General features: G+C 40.3%; 1 protein-coding gene across 1 annotated transcript in view; it reads left to right on the top strand.

Annotated features, from left to right (window-relative positions):
* LOC124863668 (protein Wiz-like) overlaps positions 1–16035 on the top strand; it is a 44112-nt gene that overhangs the window by 24571 nt on the left and 3506 nt on the right. The window contains exons 12-15 of the mRNA XM_047358090.1: positions 726–1232; positions 1321–1896; positions 1990–2201; positions 13869–14157. Coding sequence (XP_047214046.1) covers positions 726–1232; positions 1321–1896; positions 1990–2201; positions 13869–14157 — 1584 coding nt within the window. The remainder of the gene's footprint in view (positions 1–725; positions 1233–1320; positions 1897–1989; positions 2202–13868; positions 14158–16035) is intronic.

Here is a 16035-nt window from a genome sequence, read left to right as displayed (position 1 = left end):
TGATGGACTAGTGCTGCGTGACATGTTTAGAGCTTGAGGAATTGTTGTTTTGCAAGCCTTGTATCATTTTTCTTTCTCTTCACAGCTATGCACTACTTTGTGTTAGTTTGTCACATAAAACTCCAGTTAGAAACAATGAAGCTCAGTGTTTTTCCCGAGGAATGTCGTGTTCAAGTGGGAGGGGGCTGACCCAACTGACCCAAACACTTAAAGGAGACATGATTTTTATGGGTTTTTTTTATTACAGCATTTGAACAATTGATTGCTTTAATCAGTTCGAATTTGACAGAACATTCCTATAAAAGTATTATTATTAATAATCTCTTTATTCCTTATATATCTGTATCTGTGTATTTATATATATCTTTCAATCTTCATCTATCTGTCTTTCTTCATCTCGCTATCTTTCTCTATAATGAGATTCTGAATTTTCATATCATTATTATGCAGTCCTGGAGGTTCCTTGTAATTTGTATCATCAGTCCAACATTTACTGAGAGAGTATGTATGAGATTCAAATGCACACACACCACATATTGTTTGTTTACCTAGATATATCTGCTCAAATCAGTCTCGGTGCGCGCTCAGGTTGGTGGCACAAAGGTTGAAAAGGTCAAGAGGTATGAATACTTTTACAGCTTTTTTAAACTGAGATTTATCTGTAGATGATTCATTTTCTTTCATTTAGCACAAAGTCAAAAAGTAAGAGTTCTTTGGTCTCTTAGATGAGCCTCCAAAGGAAATAGGCTGTGAATACTGCGGGGAGTATTTTGAGAATCGCAAGGGACTTTCCAGCCACGCCCGCTCCCACCTGCGCCAAATGGGGATCACCGAGTGGTCTGTCAACGGTTCACCAATCGACACCTTGCGGGAGATCATCACAAGACGGGGCCTACCCTGCGCCCTTCCTCTTAAGCCTCTCAAAACCCCGCCATCTTCCTCTCCAGGACCTCCTCGTTCCCCTCTGTCGGCTTCCTCGTTTCCTTCTGCCACAGTCCTCGGTCGCCTGCCTTTTGCCTTCGCCCGCCCGTCCAGTCCTCCTCAGTCGGTGATGTCCAAGGCTAGCTCAGCTCCTTCAATGTCTTCGAGCTGCCTGAGTCTCAAGCCGAAGCCAGAGCCAGTGCAGGTGGAGGTCACTTCGCCTGGATCTGTGGGAAGATCCGGAGGTTTTCCGGTTGAGTCTCTAAATTCAAACTGGAGCAACTCTGACAAAGTTTACCCTCTTAACTTGGGTAACTTAAAAAACTCATGTATAATTCTTATAACCCAATATGCCAATGAATATTGTAGTAAAGTTTTTGTCTTCTGGTTTTTTCTCAGCGATGGCCCATGAAGTGGAGCCTACGAGGGACATTCGATGCGAGTTCTGTGGGGAATATTTTGAGAACCGCAAAGGTCTATCCAGCCACGCACGCTCGCATCTGCGACAAATGGGCATCACAGAGTGGTCTGTCAATGGCTCGCCCATCGACACGTTGAGGGAAGTCATGCACAAGCGAGGCTCTGGCGCCTCATCTCGCTCAGACCAGGGAGTGAAGAAAGAGTCCAGCCAAGGAACCAAAAGTCCCTTGAGGGAAAACGTGGGAGGAGCCGGGGACTCAGAAGGTTTGGGTATTTCAGGTTACCAGTCCTCCAAATTCCGTAAATCTCCTCTCAGTTTAGTGCAGTCTGGGTCAAGGGTCCTTAAACAGGGCCTGGGGTCCGCGGGTCCATCTGCCTCCCAACCTGCAGGGAAGCTGTTCCGATTGTCCCCACTGGGAAAAAGGCCTTCATCAGATCAGGCCCAGTCAACAGAGACTGCTGCTTCACAGGCACATCGACTTAAAAATGTCCCTTCACTTCCACATGATTTCTCCTACAAAAGAAAACCCTCACCAGAAAAGCATGGACACCAGGGTAAGCTGCAGTTGTTTTACTTATTTTGAGTCCCTTTTCATTCTGATCCTTGATCCTTAAACAAAACCACAAATCTCCTACTGTGTTTTTCAGACCCCAGTTGTGAGCTGTGCGGCTTCTACTTTGAGAATCGTAAGGCTTTAGCCAGCCATGCGCGAGCCCACCTGAGGCAGTTTGGTGTGACTGAATGGTCTGTGAATGGGTCCCCTATTGAGACGCTTAGCGCTTGGATACGCAACAGACCACAAAAGGTCCTGGAGATGCACCGGAACTACATGCAGGGTAACCGCTCCACCCAGAAGAAGGTAAGGGGAGCTCGATCTTTGTGAGTGCAATTAAGTGCCTTGCAAAAGTGATAATACCTATATCCATGTTGCAACCACAAACTGTAATGTAATTTATTGGGATTTTATTTGATAGACCACACTGATGAAAGGAATATGACTTTTTCCCTAATTAAAATCTGAATTGTATGGTTTCCATTTATATTCAGCTCATTTTACTGCAATACCCTTAAATAAAATTTAGTGCAACTAGTTGCCTTAATAGTAACTGGAGTCCAACTTTGTGAAAATTAATCTCAGTTTACAGTCTTTTTGAATAAATTAGAATATTATTGAAAAGTTCATTTATTTCAGTGACTCAGTTCACTAACTGAAGCACATAATATAGATTATTAAACTCAGACGGATGTTTTCAAGCCTTTATTTCTGTTAATTTGGATGATTTTCAGCTTCCAGCTAATACAAAAAACATATTTAAAATTAAAATATTACATCAGACCAATAAAAAAAACATTTAAACATAAATGTGGGCGTAATGAAAAGTATGTTTAATACCTGTTTAAAGGTTATTTTCAAAAAGCCTCATAGGAACAAATATTCTAATTTATTTCTTTATGACTGTAAATACGGCTGTTCTCTAAAGGCCTTGAGAAGACTAAGGAACGCAGTAGTCGGGACAGGGATAAAGTTTTAGAGAAGCAGGGTTAGGATTTAAGACAAAATCCCAAGCTTTGAATAAATGGAAAGAATATGTCTGCAAACCTTCTAAAGCATGGCTGCCCACCTAAACTGACAGAGCAAAAAGCAGAGCATTAATCAGAGAAACAGCCAAAAGGCCCAGGGTAACTCTGGAGCAGCTGCAGAGATCAACAGCTCAGGTGGGAGAATCTATCGACACAATAACTCAGTCATGAACTCCACAAATGTGGCCCCGTGAATAAGTGGCAGGAAGAAAGCTATTGTTGAAAGAAAGCCATTAGTAGTTAATTTTGTCTGTGATAAAAGCCATGTAAGGAACACGGCAAATATTTGGAAGTTCCTCTGGTCAGATGCAAAACATGCAAAACTCTGTTTGGTGAAAATTAACACTATAAATCAGAGTTTGAACATTCCTCTTGGATCATTCTACCTATGGGGGTGGCTGCATCATGCTGTGGAAATGCATTACATCAGGCACACAGTGGATTTAGCAAAATTCAATGAGTTTTTTTTAATCAATAATGCCCCAGAATTGACAAAAAAAAAAATCCTGTCTCTAGATCTGCAAAGCTTGTAGAGACTTACCTCTAAAGACCTGCAGTTGGAAGTGGAGCGAAAGCTGGATTTCTACAGTTCTGACTCAGGAGGGCTGAATAATAATGCACATCATATTGTTCAGATGTTTATTTGGAATACATTTTTAAAACTATGTATTGTTGTCCTTTCACTACTCATAACAGTGCTACTGTGTTTTGTTCTATCACATAAAATCCCAGCAAAATACACAAAAGTTGAGACAAAGCTTCAATATTTTTGAAAGGGGCTGTAGGTTTTTTTATAAATGCGGAAGATGTGTAATTTTATTTCTGGTCAACTGGCTTGTCAACCAAGAAAAACTTGTCAGCAATAAAAATATTTTTTTCCCACAGAAACCAGGCACATATATTGTCAAAGCTCGTGAGCTGCTGTGCTGTTTCTTTGACACAACCCCTCTTCTTCCTGTGTCTTTGAACAGCCTTCATGCTTTCAGATGAGGAAGGCCTCTGCTGGCAACACGACAGGCATTTTGTGTCGTGCAAAGAGACGTGCTGTCTCGCAGCTCAGAGCCTTACTGTTGATCCTGTGTCTTTACTCCCTGTGTAAATCACTGTGGGGACAGATGCCAGAACGATTCTGCTATTCACTTGATAGTTACCATAGTAACCAGGGTGCCTGGCAGCTTATGTTTCATCTTCAGATAAATTATAGCAAGCTGTTGATGGAAGAAAATGGGTCATTTTTTTCTTTCTCCTTCTCCGGTTCTGAAATTAGTTTCTGGTGCAATTGCGTCACTCTTGCACCTTTCCCCTGAGCTCTGATTTGAAACACATATAGAGCAGACACTGCCTATTTAAAAACCTTTGTTATTATACTGTGAAGGTTTTTTTTAACCCAACCAATTTCGGGGCATCGAAGTTCCAGGATGAGATGATTTGAAGTATTGTTACAGACATATAATAATTAGAAACTTGTAATTTCTTCATTAAGGCTAACGTTATATATACTGCTGCATACACGGGTCGTGGTTAGGTGATAGCAGTGTTTGCTAGAATGATACTAATTATACAATACATACATATTAGGTGACGCGCATATCTATCAATAGAAAAAAAAAAGGAATGAATCAGAGAGAACTAGAGATTTGTTTTAAATGTTCTCTCCATACTGAGGAGATGACACACAGACTTGGTGCTGCTTATGTTCAAGCTGATTAGATGTTCCAGGGAGAAGTTGGGTGGGGTTGTGATGTGAGATAGTGATGTTGTCTGTCTAATAATAGGATTGATGAAATGATTTGTACTGGAGAAAGCCTTCGCTTCTTCCTTTAGTAGAATAATACTAAAACTTGTGTGGGCTCCAGGACCCCCTTAGACCTCTTTTTCTTCTCTACATTTTGTCACATTACAACCTCAAGCTTCATTGTATTTCATTGGCATTGAAATTGATAGACCAACAAAGTATTGCATAATTGATAAGTGGAAGGAATACGATACACAGTTTAGAAACATTTACTTCACGTAAAAATCTGAAAAGTGCGGCTTGTGTTTGTATTTAGCCCACCTGATTCAATATTCTGTAGAACCAGCTTTTGTCTCCAGAGACTGAAATGTTTGTCCCCTCTTCTTTGCAAAATAGTCAAGCTCATTCAGATTGGTTGGAGAGCATCAAGTTAAAGGCTCACCACAGATTCGTCTTTGGACCGGAGTCTTTAAAAAAGAAACTGCTTAGTCAATCATTTAACCTGGATGGCATTAAATTGACCTCCGGTAAAAAACCCTGGTGTTATTTTTGACCAGGACATGTCATTTAAATCCTATATTAAACAGGTTTCTAGGATTTCCTTCTTTCACCTCCGGAACGTTGCCAAAATTAGAAATATCCTGTCCAGGAATGACGGTGAAAAACTAGTCCATACATTGGTTACTTCAAGGCTGGACTATTGTAATTCTTTACTATCAGGATGTCCACAAAATGCAGTTAAAAGCCTTCAACTGATTCAAAATGCTGCAGCAAGAGTTCTGATGAAAATTAAAAAGAGAGATCATATTTCTCCTATTTTAGCTTCCCTTCATTGGCTCCCTGTTAAATCCAGAATAGAATTTAAAATTCTCCTCCTCACATATAAAGTCCTTAATGATCTAGCTCCATCATACATCAGAGATCTGATTGTTCCATATGTTCCTAACAGAGCACTTCGTTCTCAGACTGCAGGTTTACTGGTGGTTCCTAGAGTCTCTAGAAGTAGAATGGGAGGCAGATCCTTTAGTTATCAGGCTCCTCTCCTGTGGAACCAGCTCCCAGTTTTAGTCCTTCAGGCAGACACCCTGTCTACTTTTAAGGCTAGGCTTAAAACTTTTCTTTTTGATAAACCCTATAGTTAGAGTGGTTTAGGTTATCCTGAGGTATCTCTGTAGTTATGCTGCTATAGGCTTAGGCTGCTGGAGGACATAATGACCACTTTCACCCTCTTTGCTACATTCTCACACTACTCTCCAATTTTGCTTTTTTAACTTCTCTCTCTTTTCACTTCCTAGAAGCTACACCTGGCCTGACTTTGTGTCAACCTGTGACACCTTTCTGTAGAGGGGCATCGTCCGAGCTTCTGCTGGCAACAACTTAATGCTCACCCTCTACAGATGATCCACATAGCCCTGTCTTTCAGTGTTTAACCCTTTCTCTCTCCTAGACATGGTGATTGACTGAGCTTTTACTGTAACTAATTATATGTGCTCTTTTTCAGACTCTAACCTTGAAAACTGGCTCAGAGTTTATCTGTTCTTTCTTTCGAGGTGAAACGACTAAAGGAGCTACATCCATTAACATTTAATTTTCCTTCCCATAGAAAGGACTCCTGGATCAGTGCTTCTTTGTTCTTTTTGTGTCTCTGCTCTGTTCTCTCCAACCCCCAGTCGGTTGTGGCAGATGGCCGCTCACACTGAGCCTGGTTCTGGTTCTGCTGGAGGTTTCTTCCTATTAAAAGGGAGTTTTTCCTCTCCACTGTCGCTACATGCATGCTCAGTATGAGGGATTGCTGCAAAGTCAACGCCAGTGACTGTCCACTGTCTCTACATGCTCATCCAGGAGGAGGGAATGCTGCAAGTCTCTGACTGAATGCAATCTGCTGGGTTTCCTTAAACAGAAAAACTTTTATCCAATTTGAATAAATAACTAACTTTGATTGCACTGTTCAATGGTTACGATTAATTGGAATGTATGTACCTGACTTTGTGAAGAGCCTTGAGACGACATGTGTTGTGAATTGGCGCTATATAAATAAATTTGAATTGAATTAAAATTCTCATTAGAAGAAACTTTGACTGGGCCATTCTAACTCATGAATCTGCTTTGATCTAAACTATTCCGTTGTAGCTGTGGCTGTATGTTTAGGGGTGTCCTACAGAAGGTTGAACTACTCCATTCTCAAGTCTTCCAACAGCCTTTGTTCTAGGATCGCCTGGTATTTAGCTCCATTTATCTTCGAATAAACTCTAAACCAGCTTCCTTGACCCTTCTAAAGAAAAGCCCACATCACGATTCTGCCACCACCATTTTTCATGCTTGGGATGTCTTGGTAGGTTTGCAGTTGTGCCACACAAGCAGAAGTTATCAGCTGTATTTATACTTCCACACAGGTGACTTGTGATGGCTATTGGATTCACTGGATGGGGCGGATGAATATAAATGCATACTACACATTTCTGTGTTTTCTTTGCAATATTTTAATAAACCATGTATCGCTTTCCTTCCACTACTTTGTGATGGTTTATCACATAAAATCCCATTAAAACACATTAACTCTGTGGTTACAATGTGACAAAACGGGTGAAATTTCCAGTGGTATATATTTTGCAAGGCACCGAACGTGTAAGGATTCCATGTAAATAGCTAGTAGTAAATGTTATTTTAAAGTAAACCTAATGCATTCTTGTCATATCAAAATGATGCAACAACACATCAGTTTATAAAGTTCAGTGATGTGTAAATATACAGGGGTTGGACAATGAAACTGAAACACCTGGTTTTAGACCACAATAATTTATTAGTATGGTGTAGGGCCTCCTTTTGCGGCCAATACAGCGTCAATTCATCTTGGGAATGACATATACAAGTCCTGCACAGTGGTCAGAGGGATTTTAAGCCATTCTTCTTGCAGGATAGTGGCCAGGTCACTACGTGATACTGGTGGAGGAAAACGTTTCCTGACTCGCTCCTCCAAAACACCCCAAAGTGGCTCAATAATATTTAGATCTGGTGACTGTGCAGGCCATGGGAGATGTTCAACTTCACTTTCATGTTCATCAAACCAATCTTTCACTAGTCTTGCTGTGTGTATTGGTGCATTGTCATCCTGATACACGGCACCACCTTCAGGATACAATGTTTGAACCATTGGATGCATATGGTCCTCAAGAATGGTTCGGTAGTCCTTGGCAGTGACGCGCCCATCTAGCACAAGTATTGGGCCAAGGGAATGCCATGATATGGCAGCCCAAACCATCACTGATCCACCCCCATGCTTCACTCTGGGCATGCAACAGTCTGGGTGGAACGCTTCTTTGGGGCTTCTCCACACCGTAACTCTCCCGGATGTGGGGAAAACAGTAAAGGTGGACTCATCAGAGAACGATACATGCTTCACATTGTCCACACCCCAAGATTTGCGCTCCTTGCACCATTGAAACCGACGTTTGGCATTGGCATGAGTGACCAAAGGTTTGGCTATAGCAGCCCGGCCGTGTATATTGATCCTGTGGAGCTCCTGACGGACAGTTCTGGTGGAAACAGGAGAGTTGAGGTGCACATTTAATTCTGCCGTGATTTGGGCAGTCGTGGTTTTATGTTTTTTGGATACAATCCGGGTTAGCACCTGAACATCCCTTTCAGACAGCTTCCTCTTGCGTCCACAGTTAATCCTGTTGGATGTGGTTCATCCTTCTTGGTGGTATGCTGACATTACCCTGGATACCGTGGCTCTTGATACATCACAAAGACTTGCTGTCTTGGTCACAGATGCGCCAGCAAGACGTGGACCAACAATTTGTCCTCTTTTAAACTCTGGTATGTCACCCATAATGTTGTGTGCATTTCAATATTTTGAGCAAAACTGTGCTCTTACCCTGCTAATTGAACCTTCACACTCTGCTCTTACTGGTGCAATGTGCAATCAATGAAGACTGGCTACCAGGCTGGTCCAATTTAGCCATGAAACCTCCCACACTAAAATGACAGGTGTTTCAGTTTCATTGTCCAACCCCTGTAAATAACTTACTGTCAGTGTAAGTAGTTGAACAAGTCTTTAGACAGAAGCTTTTCAAGTGTTTCATATGAAATAGTACTCAACCCAGCTACTGAACATTATACTGATACGATCGCTTAAAATGATTATTCTGTCACCTAAAGAAAATCCTCAAAGACATGAAGTGTAATAATGGAACTACGTTGTTTTACTGCCTTTTAAGGTGCACAATATTCTGACTGTCAAATAGCTTAAAATGTCATTTAAGTAGCAAAAACATTTAGTATGTTTTTAAACCAAAGTTGTTTTAGTGACCATTACTGTAACTTTCAATTAGCACTATAGATTTTAATCATGCTTATAGTAGCATTCAGATAATACACCCACTCTGTGGTCAAATCTACATCTACATTTTTTTCAGAAACGTAGAATTACAAATTACAGAAGAAGTAATGAGGTAATAGAGGTATTTTTTTTTTCTTGGACATTATTTCAGTTTTTAGAATGATCAGAAAGTCACATTTACTTTAAGATTCAGTCAGAGGGTTGACAAAGCCTGAAAAGCAGTGTTTTTCTCGGTCATGTTGGATTTTGAGGTCTATCTTGGCTCGCTTTAATTTTTATAAAGCCTTGCTTTTTTCTGTGCTTGTGGGTTGAGTAACTATTTGGCATCTGTAGCCAGATATTTGCTGCTATTCAGTAGAATGTGCAGCGTTTGCACTTCGTTTCTGTTTGGCAGGAGTTCAGTTTTAGTTTTGACAAATCTTAGTTTTGATTTCCACAGCTCCAACTAAAGAGATTGCAGGGTTTCTTCCCCCTTTTTCTAACATCTTTCAACTCAAATTGAAAGGAACAATGTAATATGTCCCTGGGTTCCAAACTCCAAAGATTACAGTTAACTTGGCCTCTTCTATGGTTAATATGTGCCAGAAGCTGACGCATAAATGCGCTCTCTAAAACACAATCAACACATTTCTTTTAACGTGGCACACAGATGGTGTCTGCATTTTCAAGTCTATAAAATGTCATTTGGTAAGTGATGTACAAAACTGTAGTCTGCCTTCTACAGCAGGAGGAACAATGGCTTGTTTGGATTTTTCCTCATTGGCTGATAAAATTGCTACTGCTTTACTTTTTGTTATCTTCAGATGCACTTTCTTGTTGACAGAAAGTGATAAAATGAATAATGCCAATAAGTTCAATAAAGCAACGGTGTGGAAAATTAGTTTTGAACAGATCAGGGATTTTTTTCAGTAAACTTATTTTTTTGGGACTATTTATGTAAAATTTATACTAGATATCAGTAATAACCCAAGTAATCCTACCACATGACATGAATGACACTGGGAAGGTGTAGGACAGGCTTGCTGAGGTTTATTTTTTCCCAGTACTTCATAGGTGTTTTCCAAATGTTGAACAGCAAACTTTGAACGAGCTTTAACATGTTTTTTCTTCAGCAGTGGAGTCTTGTGCCATAAGTGTTCACAGAGGTACTTACAGTTGAGTGAAAGATTTATTTTCCTGTACATGTACAGGTCCTTCTCAAAATATTAGCATATTGTGATAAAGTTCATTATTTTCCATAATGTCATGATGAAAATTTAACATTCATATATTTTAGATTCATTGCACACTAACTGAAATATTTCAGGTCTTTTATTGTCTTAATACGGATGATTTTGGCATACAGCTCATGAAAATCCAAAATTCCTATCTCACAAAATTAGCATATCATTAAAAGGGTCTCTAAACGAGCTATGAACCTAATCATCTGAATCAACAAGTTAACTCTAAACACCTGCAAAAGATTCCTGAGGCCTTTAAAACTCCCAGCCTGGTTCATCACTCAAAACCCCAATCATGGGTAAGACTGCCGACCTGACTGCTGTCCAGAAGGCCACTATTGACACCCTCAAGCAAGAGGGTAAGACACAGAAAGAAATTTCTGAACGAATAGGCTGTTCCCAGAGTGCTGTATCAAGGCACCTCAGTGGGAAGTCTGTGGGAAGGAAAAAGTGTGGCAGAAAACGCTGCACAACGAGAAGAGGTGACCGGACCCTGAGGAAGATTGTGGAGAAGGGCCGATTCCAGACCTTTGGGGACCTGCGGAAGCAGTGGACTGAGTCTGGAGTAGAAACATCCAGAGCCACCGTGCACAGGTGTGTGCAGGAAATGGGCTACAGGTGCCGCATTCCCCAGACCTGGGTTACAGAGAAGCAGCACTGGACTGTTGCTCAGTGGTCCAAAGTACTTTTTTCGGATGAAAGCAAATTCTGCATGTCATTCAGAAATCAAGGTGCCAGAGTCTGGAGGAAGACTGGGGAGAAGGAAATGCCAAAATGCCAGAAGTCCAGTGTCAAGTACCCACAGTCAGTGATGGTCTGGGGTGCTGTGTCAGCTGCTGGTGTTGGTCCACTGTGTTTTATCAAGGGCAGGGTCAATGCAGCTAGCTATCAGGAGATTTTGGAGCACTTCATGCTTCCATCTGCTGAAAAGCTTTATGGAGATGAAGATTTCATTTTTCAGCACGACCTGGCACCTGCTCACAGTGCCAAAACCACTGGTAAATGGTTTACTGACCATGGTATCACTGTGCTCAATTGGCCTGCCAACTCTCCTGACCTGAACCCCATAGAGAATCTGTGGGATATTGTGAAGAGAACGTTGAGAGACTCAAGACCCAACACTCTGGATGAGCTAAAGGCCGCTATCGAAGCATCCTGGGCCTCCATAAGACCTCAGCAGTGCCACAGGCTGATTGCCTCCATGCCACGCCGCATTGAAGCAGTCATTTCTGCAAAAGGATTCCCGACCAAGTATTGAGTGCATAACCGTACATGATTATTTGAAGGTTGACGTTTTTTGTATTAAAAACACATTTCTTTTATTGGTCGGATGAAATATGCTAATTTTGTGAGATGGGAATTTTGGTTTTTCATGAGCTGTATGCCAAAATCATCCGTATTAAGACAATAAAAGACCTGAAATATTTCAGTTAGTGTGCAATGAATCTAAAATAAATGAAAGTTAAATTTTCATCATGACATTATGGAAAATAATGAACTTTATCACAATATGCTAATATTTTGAGAAGGACCTGTAAATGTTCCTGCTTTAAGAAATGTTTGTATATGGGCCAATCCAAGTGTTTGAACAGCTGGGTGTTAATAGGCATCATTCAAATTCCATGTCCCTTGTTTTGTCATGATTTTGCTGACCTTGTGCTCAGAATTTTCTCAAATTATAAAGTGACTCTGTTACAACAGAGCTTATTGACATGCTAAAAAACACCAACAAAACCTTAAAATAAAACCTTTCAAATGCAAGTAAAGACTTTGGGATGATGTCCTGTATCTGACGTCTCTGTTTATCAAGTTGCAGATCCTCAATTTTAACCAGGTTGTCCACCAAAATATATACTATAGATATATTATTATTGGTTTTTTTGTGCAATATTTTACACACTACTAGGCAATTTAGATGTAAGTTCTCCCAGCTTAATTTTAGTAGACCTATCTTTGCTTTTGTAACGCAATGAAAGACTCCTCAGTGGTCTGTGTCAAAATGAGCACACCCCTGATGTTCTGCTGAAAGTATCTGCTGTCCAAAACCTCTGACTGGGCAACCACTGCATGGAAATGGCTTTGTAGCCCCCACTTTCTCTTCTTAGATTTGGTGCTAGATGGCTTGGAAGACAACTTAATGGCCAATGATCCCACTGATCTCCTCACCTTAGTGCGCAATTAACTGGAGGAAAAACATAACTGCAGACTATTTAAATCTCCTTATGTGCTGGATGTAATCTCTGCAAACAGTGAGCCACTAGTCCCACTCAGTCCAGTGCAGTGGTCATTCGGAATCCTGAGTTCAGTCAAACCTGACCTAAAAGTATTTTCTATTTTTTTTTTCTGCCGTGAATTTTTCCACCCTGTTAAATAACCAGACAAGCATAGATTTTTATGTTTAGCTTAATGAGTTTCAGCAATCAGCCAGTGTAATCTTCAGTGTAACTTGATGAAGAAAATCATTAATCTAATATAACTAACAATAAACAGCGAAACTCTCACACTTCCAAAAACCACAGCAACCACTGTGTGACACACCTTGATTTCCTAAGCATGTGCTGCAAGACACTGACGTAAACTTGCATACACAATCTGAGACATGCCGTGGCGGTTGAGCATACCCTACAGTCACCTCTATATTGATAAATCCCCAAATCGGTGTGATAATGACCATTTTCAGCACGTTTGATGCATAGGGCCCTGTGAGTGATTCTAGGAACTCTCTCCTGATTATTCTTTTGACTCCTCGGCCACCTGGATGTTGGAGGTTTATGGTGAAATAATGTTCTTACCACTTCCTTATTGGGGCCCTAACAGTGCCCACTGGAACATTCAGAAGTTTAGAAATAGGTGTGTAACCAGGGCCATCAGTGTGTTTTGTAACAGTAAGGTTGCAAAGGTATTGAGAGAGCTTATTGCTTTTACCTACCATGCATCTTTTATTAAACCTTGCTGATGAGAAACCTGTTGGGCATCACCTAAGACTAAACCAGTTGATATTAATTAGTACCAATAGCAGGCAGGATTGCTATTGGCTTTTAATGCCTGTTTGGATCTTCTTTTTTTTCATGTTTCAATAATTATTCTCTCTGTTATTACACATAACTTAATGTTTGGACTAAATTGTGTTGGATTCTTTATGTGTGGATTACTTGTTCTTGACATCTATGTGAATTTCATTTTATTATATATTTACTGAGAAAAACGTTTGATGTGTTCAATGTTTATATTACCTGCTGTTTCCTGTTCTTCCTCTAAATCAAATCTGGCCCAACATGGTAAGGCATCCAGACCTTTCCATAAATAAATAAAAAAAATACATTAAAAAAAAACCACCTAAAACAGCATGTAGTAAACTGAAACTCACCTGCTGATGATGTTGAAAACAGTTCTTGTTATTTAAATGTTCAAACATATTTTTGTGCGTATTTGGAGATATGAAATGAGTTTTAAATGGTTTTGTTAAGTCTACATAGTCAAGTCTCATCCTTTCTTCCTAATTCTATGTTTATCATCCACAGAGGCCATTTATGTTTCTACATTTTACATGTTGTAAAATGTAGAAATTGCATTGCATTTAAGCATTTATATTATTATTTTTTTCTTTAAAATGCAACTGATAGGATCACTTATTTTTCTGTATTCCAGAAGAGGAGCTCATCAATCACTTCATCAGTGGATTCTGATCATATCCTCCCAATCTCATCGCAGAAGGCCCACTCGTCCTCCTCTTCCTCTCAGTGGTCTTCTTCCTTGGCTGCTAGCCTGACTCAGCCACGGAGCCAAGAACTCCGGCGGGCCTCCTCCGAGATCACCGACGACGAATCTGGTACTGCTCCAGTCAGGGCCAGCGGCAGCAGCCCCACCTTCTTGTGCCTCGGCAGCAGCCTTCAAGCACAGGTTGCCCGCAGTGAGCTGAATGTCCGATTGCCAAGAGGTATGAAAGGATACACAATATTCTGTGACACACGTGCATGAACCTCCAATATTCACCTGCATGTATTTTGTACTTGGATACACATTTTCTTCTGGTTCAAAGAACACAGGTCTCTTTTTCACAAGTTAACCGCTCCTGAGCAGGTACAACCAGGGCTGAGTAGGGACTACATGGAACATGAACACAATGCTATTCACTAATTGGCCATGAGACCAGGAGACACGAGAAGGTTTTTGAAGAGGTAGTGCAGAGAAAGAGTGACTACAATAATATTAAGGACCACGGTGGCCGGAGCACTACTACTAATTACTATTTACAAATCACAAGACGTGAAGGCTGAAAGAAAAGAAAAAGGACACCATGTCAGCTTTGCATGCAGGGCGCTGCATTCAATAACATCCTAAATCAGCTGTTCAGACACAAACCTTTCCCCCAAAACGTACAACCACGAAACAGCGTATTTGGTGCGCTGAATCTGTGGAGCATGAATATCCAATCTAAAATTAACTTCACCACAGTCAGAAGTCCGTGGTTTGGCACTTTAAAGTCCTTGTCCTCATTATTGCTATGGTTGAGACAAAAACGTCCTCAGAACGTCCAAATTTTTTACTTTTTCTGGCAAACTTTGGAGCTTCACCGATCCAGACAGCAGCGTCTCTCCTCTCTGCTTCTGCTGCCACACCGTCCTCACATCAGAACCCCAGAGCCTGAAGTTCTGACTGGGTCCACATAATTATACCAGCGGATAAATTTATACATGAAAAAAACATAAGACATTCTTGCACATTCGATAATACAAAAATTATTTTTATTTTGTTTACTCATGTTTTTATTTAGTTAAAAAAAAGTTTTATTTCTTATCATTTCACTCAGATTACTTTGTGACAATGCCACACAATAAAGTTAATTAATAGCAGCACAACGCACTGCCTTGATGGCTGGAGGCGGGGTTTAAGGCCGTAGCTTCGGCTGTCAGTGGTTCAGTGGAAACGCAACAGGTACCGAGTAGAGTCCGAATGGAGCGGAGCCGCACGGCCTAAAAATAGCCAGTGGAAAAGGGGCTATAGAATTTGCATCCTACAGCTCTGGGAAAAATGAATACAGCATTACTAGCCAATTCATTCCCAGAGTACAGTGCCGTTCAAAAATATTAATCTCTCTTGAACTTTTTCACATTTTGCAACGTTACGCCCACAAACATCAGTGTATTTTATTAGGATTTTATGCACAAGATCAACACAAAATAGTACATAATTGTGAAATGGAAAGAGAATGATGCATTGTTTTCAAACAATTTAACTAGAAAAAAACTGAAAATTGTGGCATGTATTTGAATTCAGTCAAACAACCCTAAATAAAATCCAACTAATTACCCTTAGAACCCTCCTGATTAGTAAATAGATTCCACCAGTATGTAATATAATCTTGGGATAAATCCAGCTGCTCGGTAAAAAGCTTTCGAAGTTTGTATGAGAACAAACAGCATTTAAATGGAAGATGAATGGTGCTAATATGTAATATATGTGATATGTGCTAAATACAGTTCAGCCATGAATGAATCTGTCTGAGTTTGAGCTGCTTTTCAAAGAAAGGGCAAAATATTTTTTCCTAGATGTACTCAGCTGGTACAGACATAGCCCCAAGACTTGCAGCTTTAATTGCAGCAAAAGACATTTATATTTTTATTTGTGAATATTTGAAAACCACATATCATCTTCAAAGCCAAAGGTATGGTATAAATTAGCAGAATATATTTTGCACATTTTTAATGGAAATGCAGCTCATGTCGAAAAAACACAATTTCACAGTTGTGGTGTTTTCATTAAATACGAAATGCAATTAAAATCACACGTAAATAAGTTTGTTCACGTGATAACA

The sequence above is a fragment of the Girardinichthys multiradiatus genome, chromosome Y, assembly GCF_021462225.1.
Source record: "Girardinichthys multiradiatus isolate DD_20200921_A chromosome Y, DD_fGirMul_XY1, whole genome shotgun sequence".
NCBI lineage: Eukaryota > Metazoa > Chordata > Actinopteri > Cyprinodontiformes > Goodeidae > Girardinichthys > Girardinichthys multiradiatus.
The sequence above is the reverse complement of the archived record's forward strand: the minus strand, read 5'-3'. Positions and strand labels throughout refer to the sequence as shown.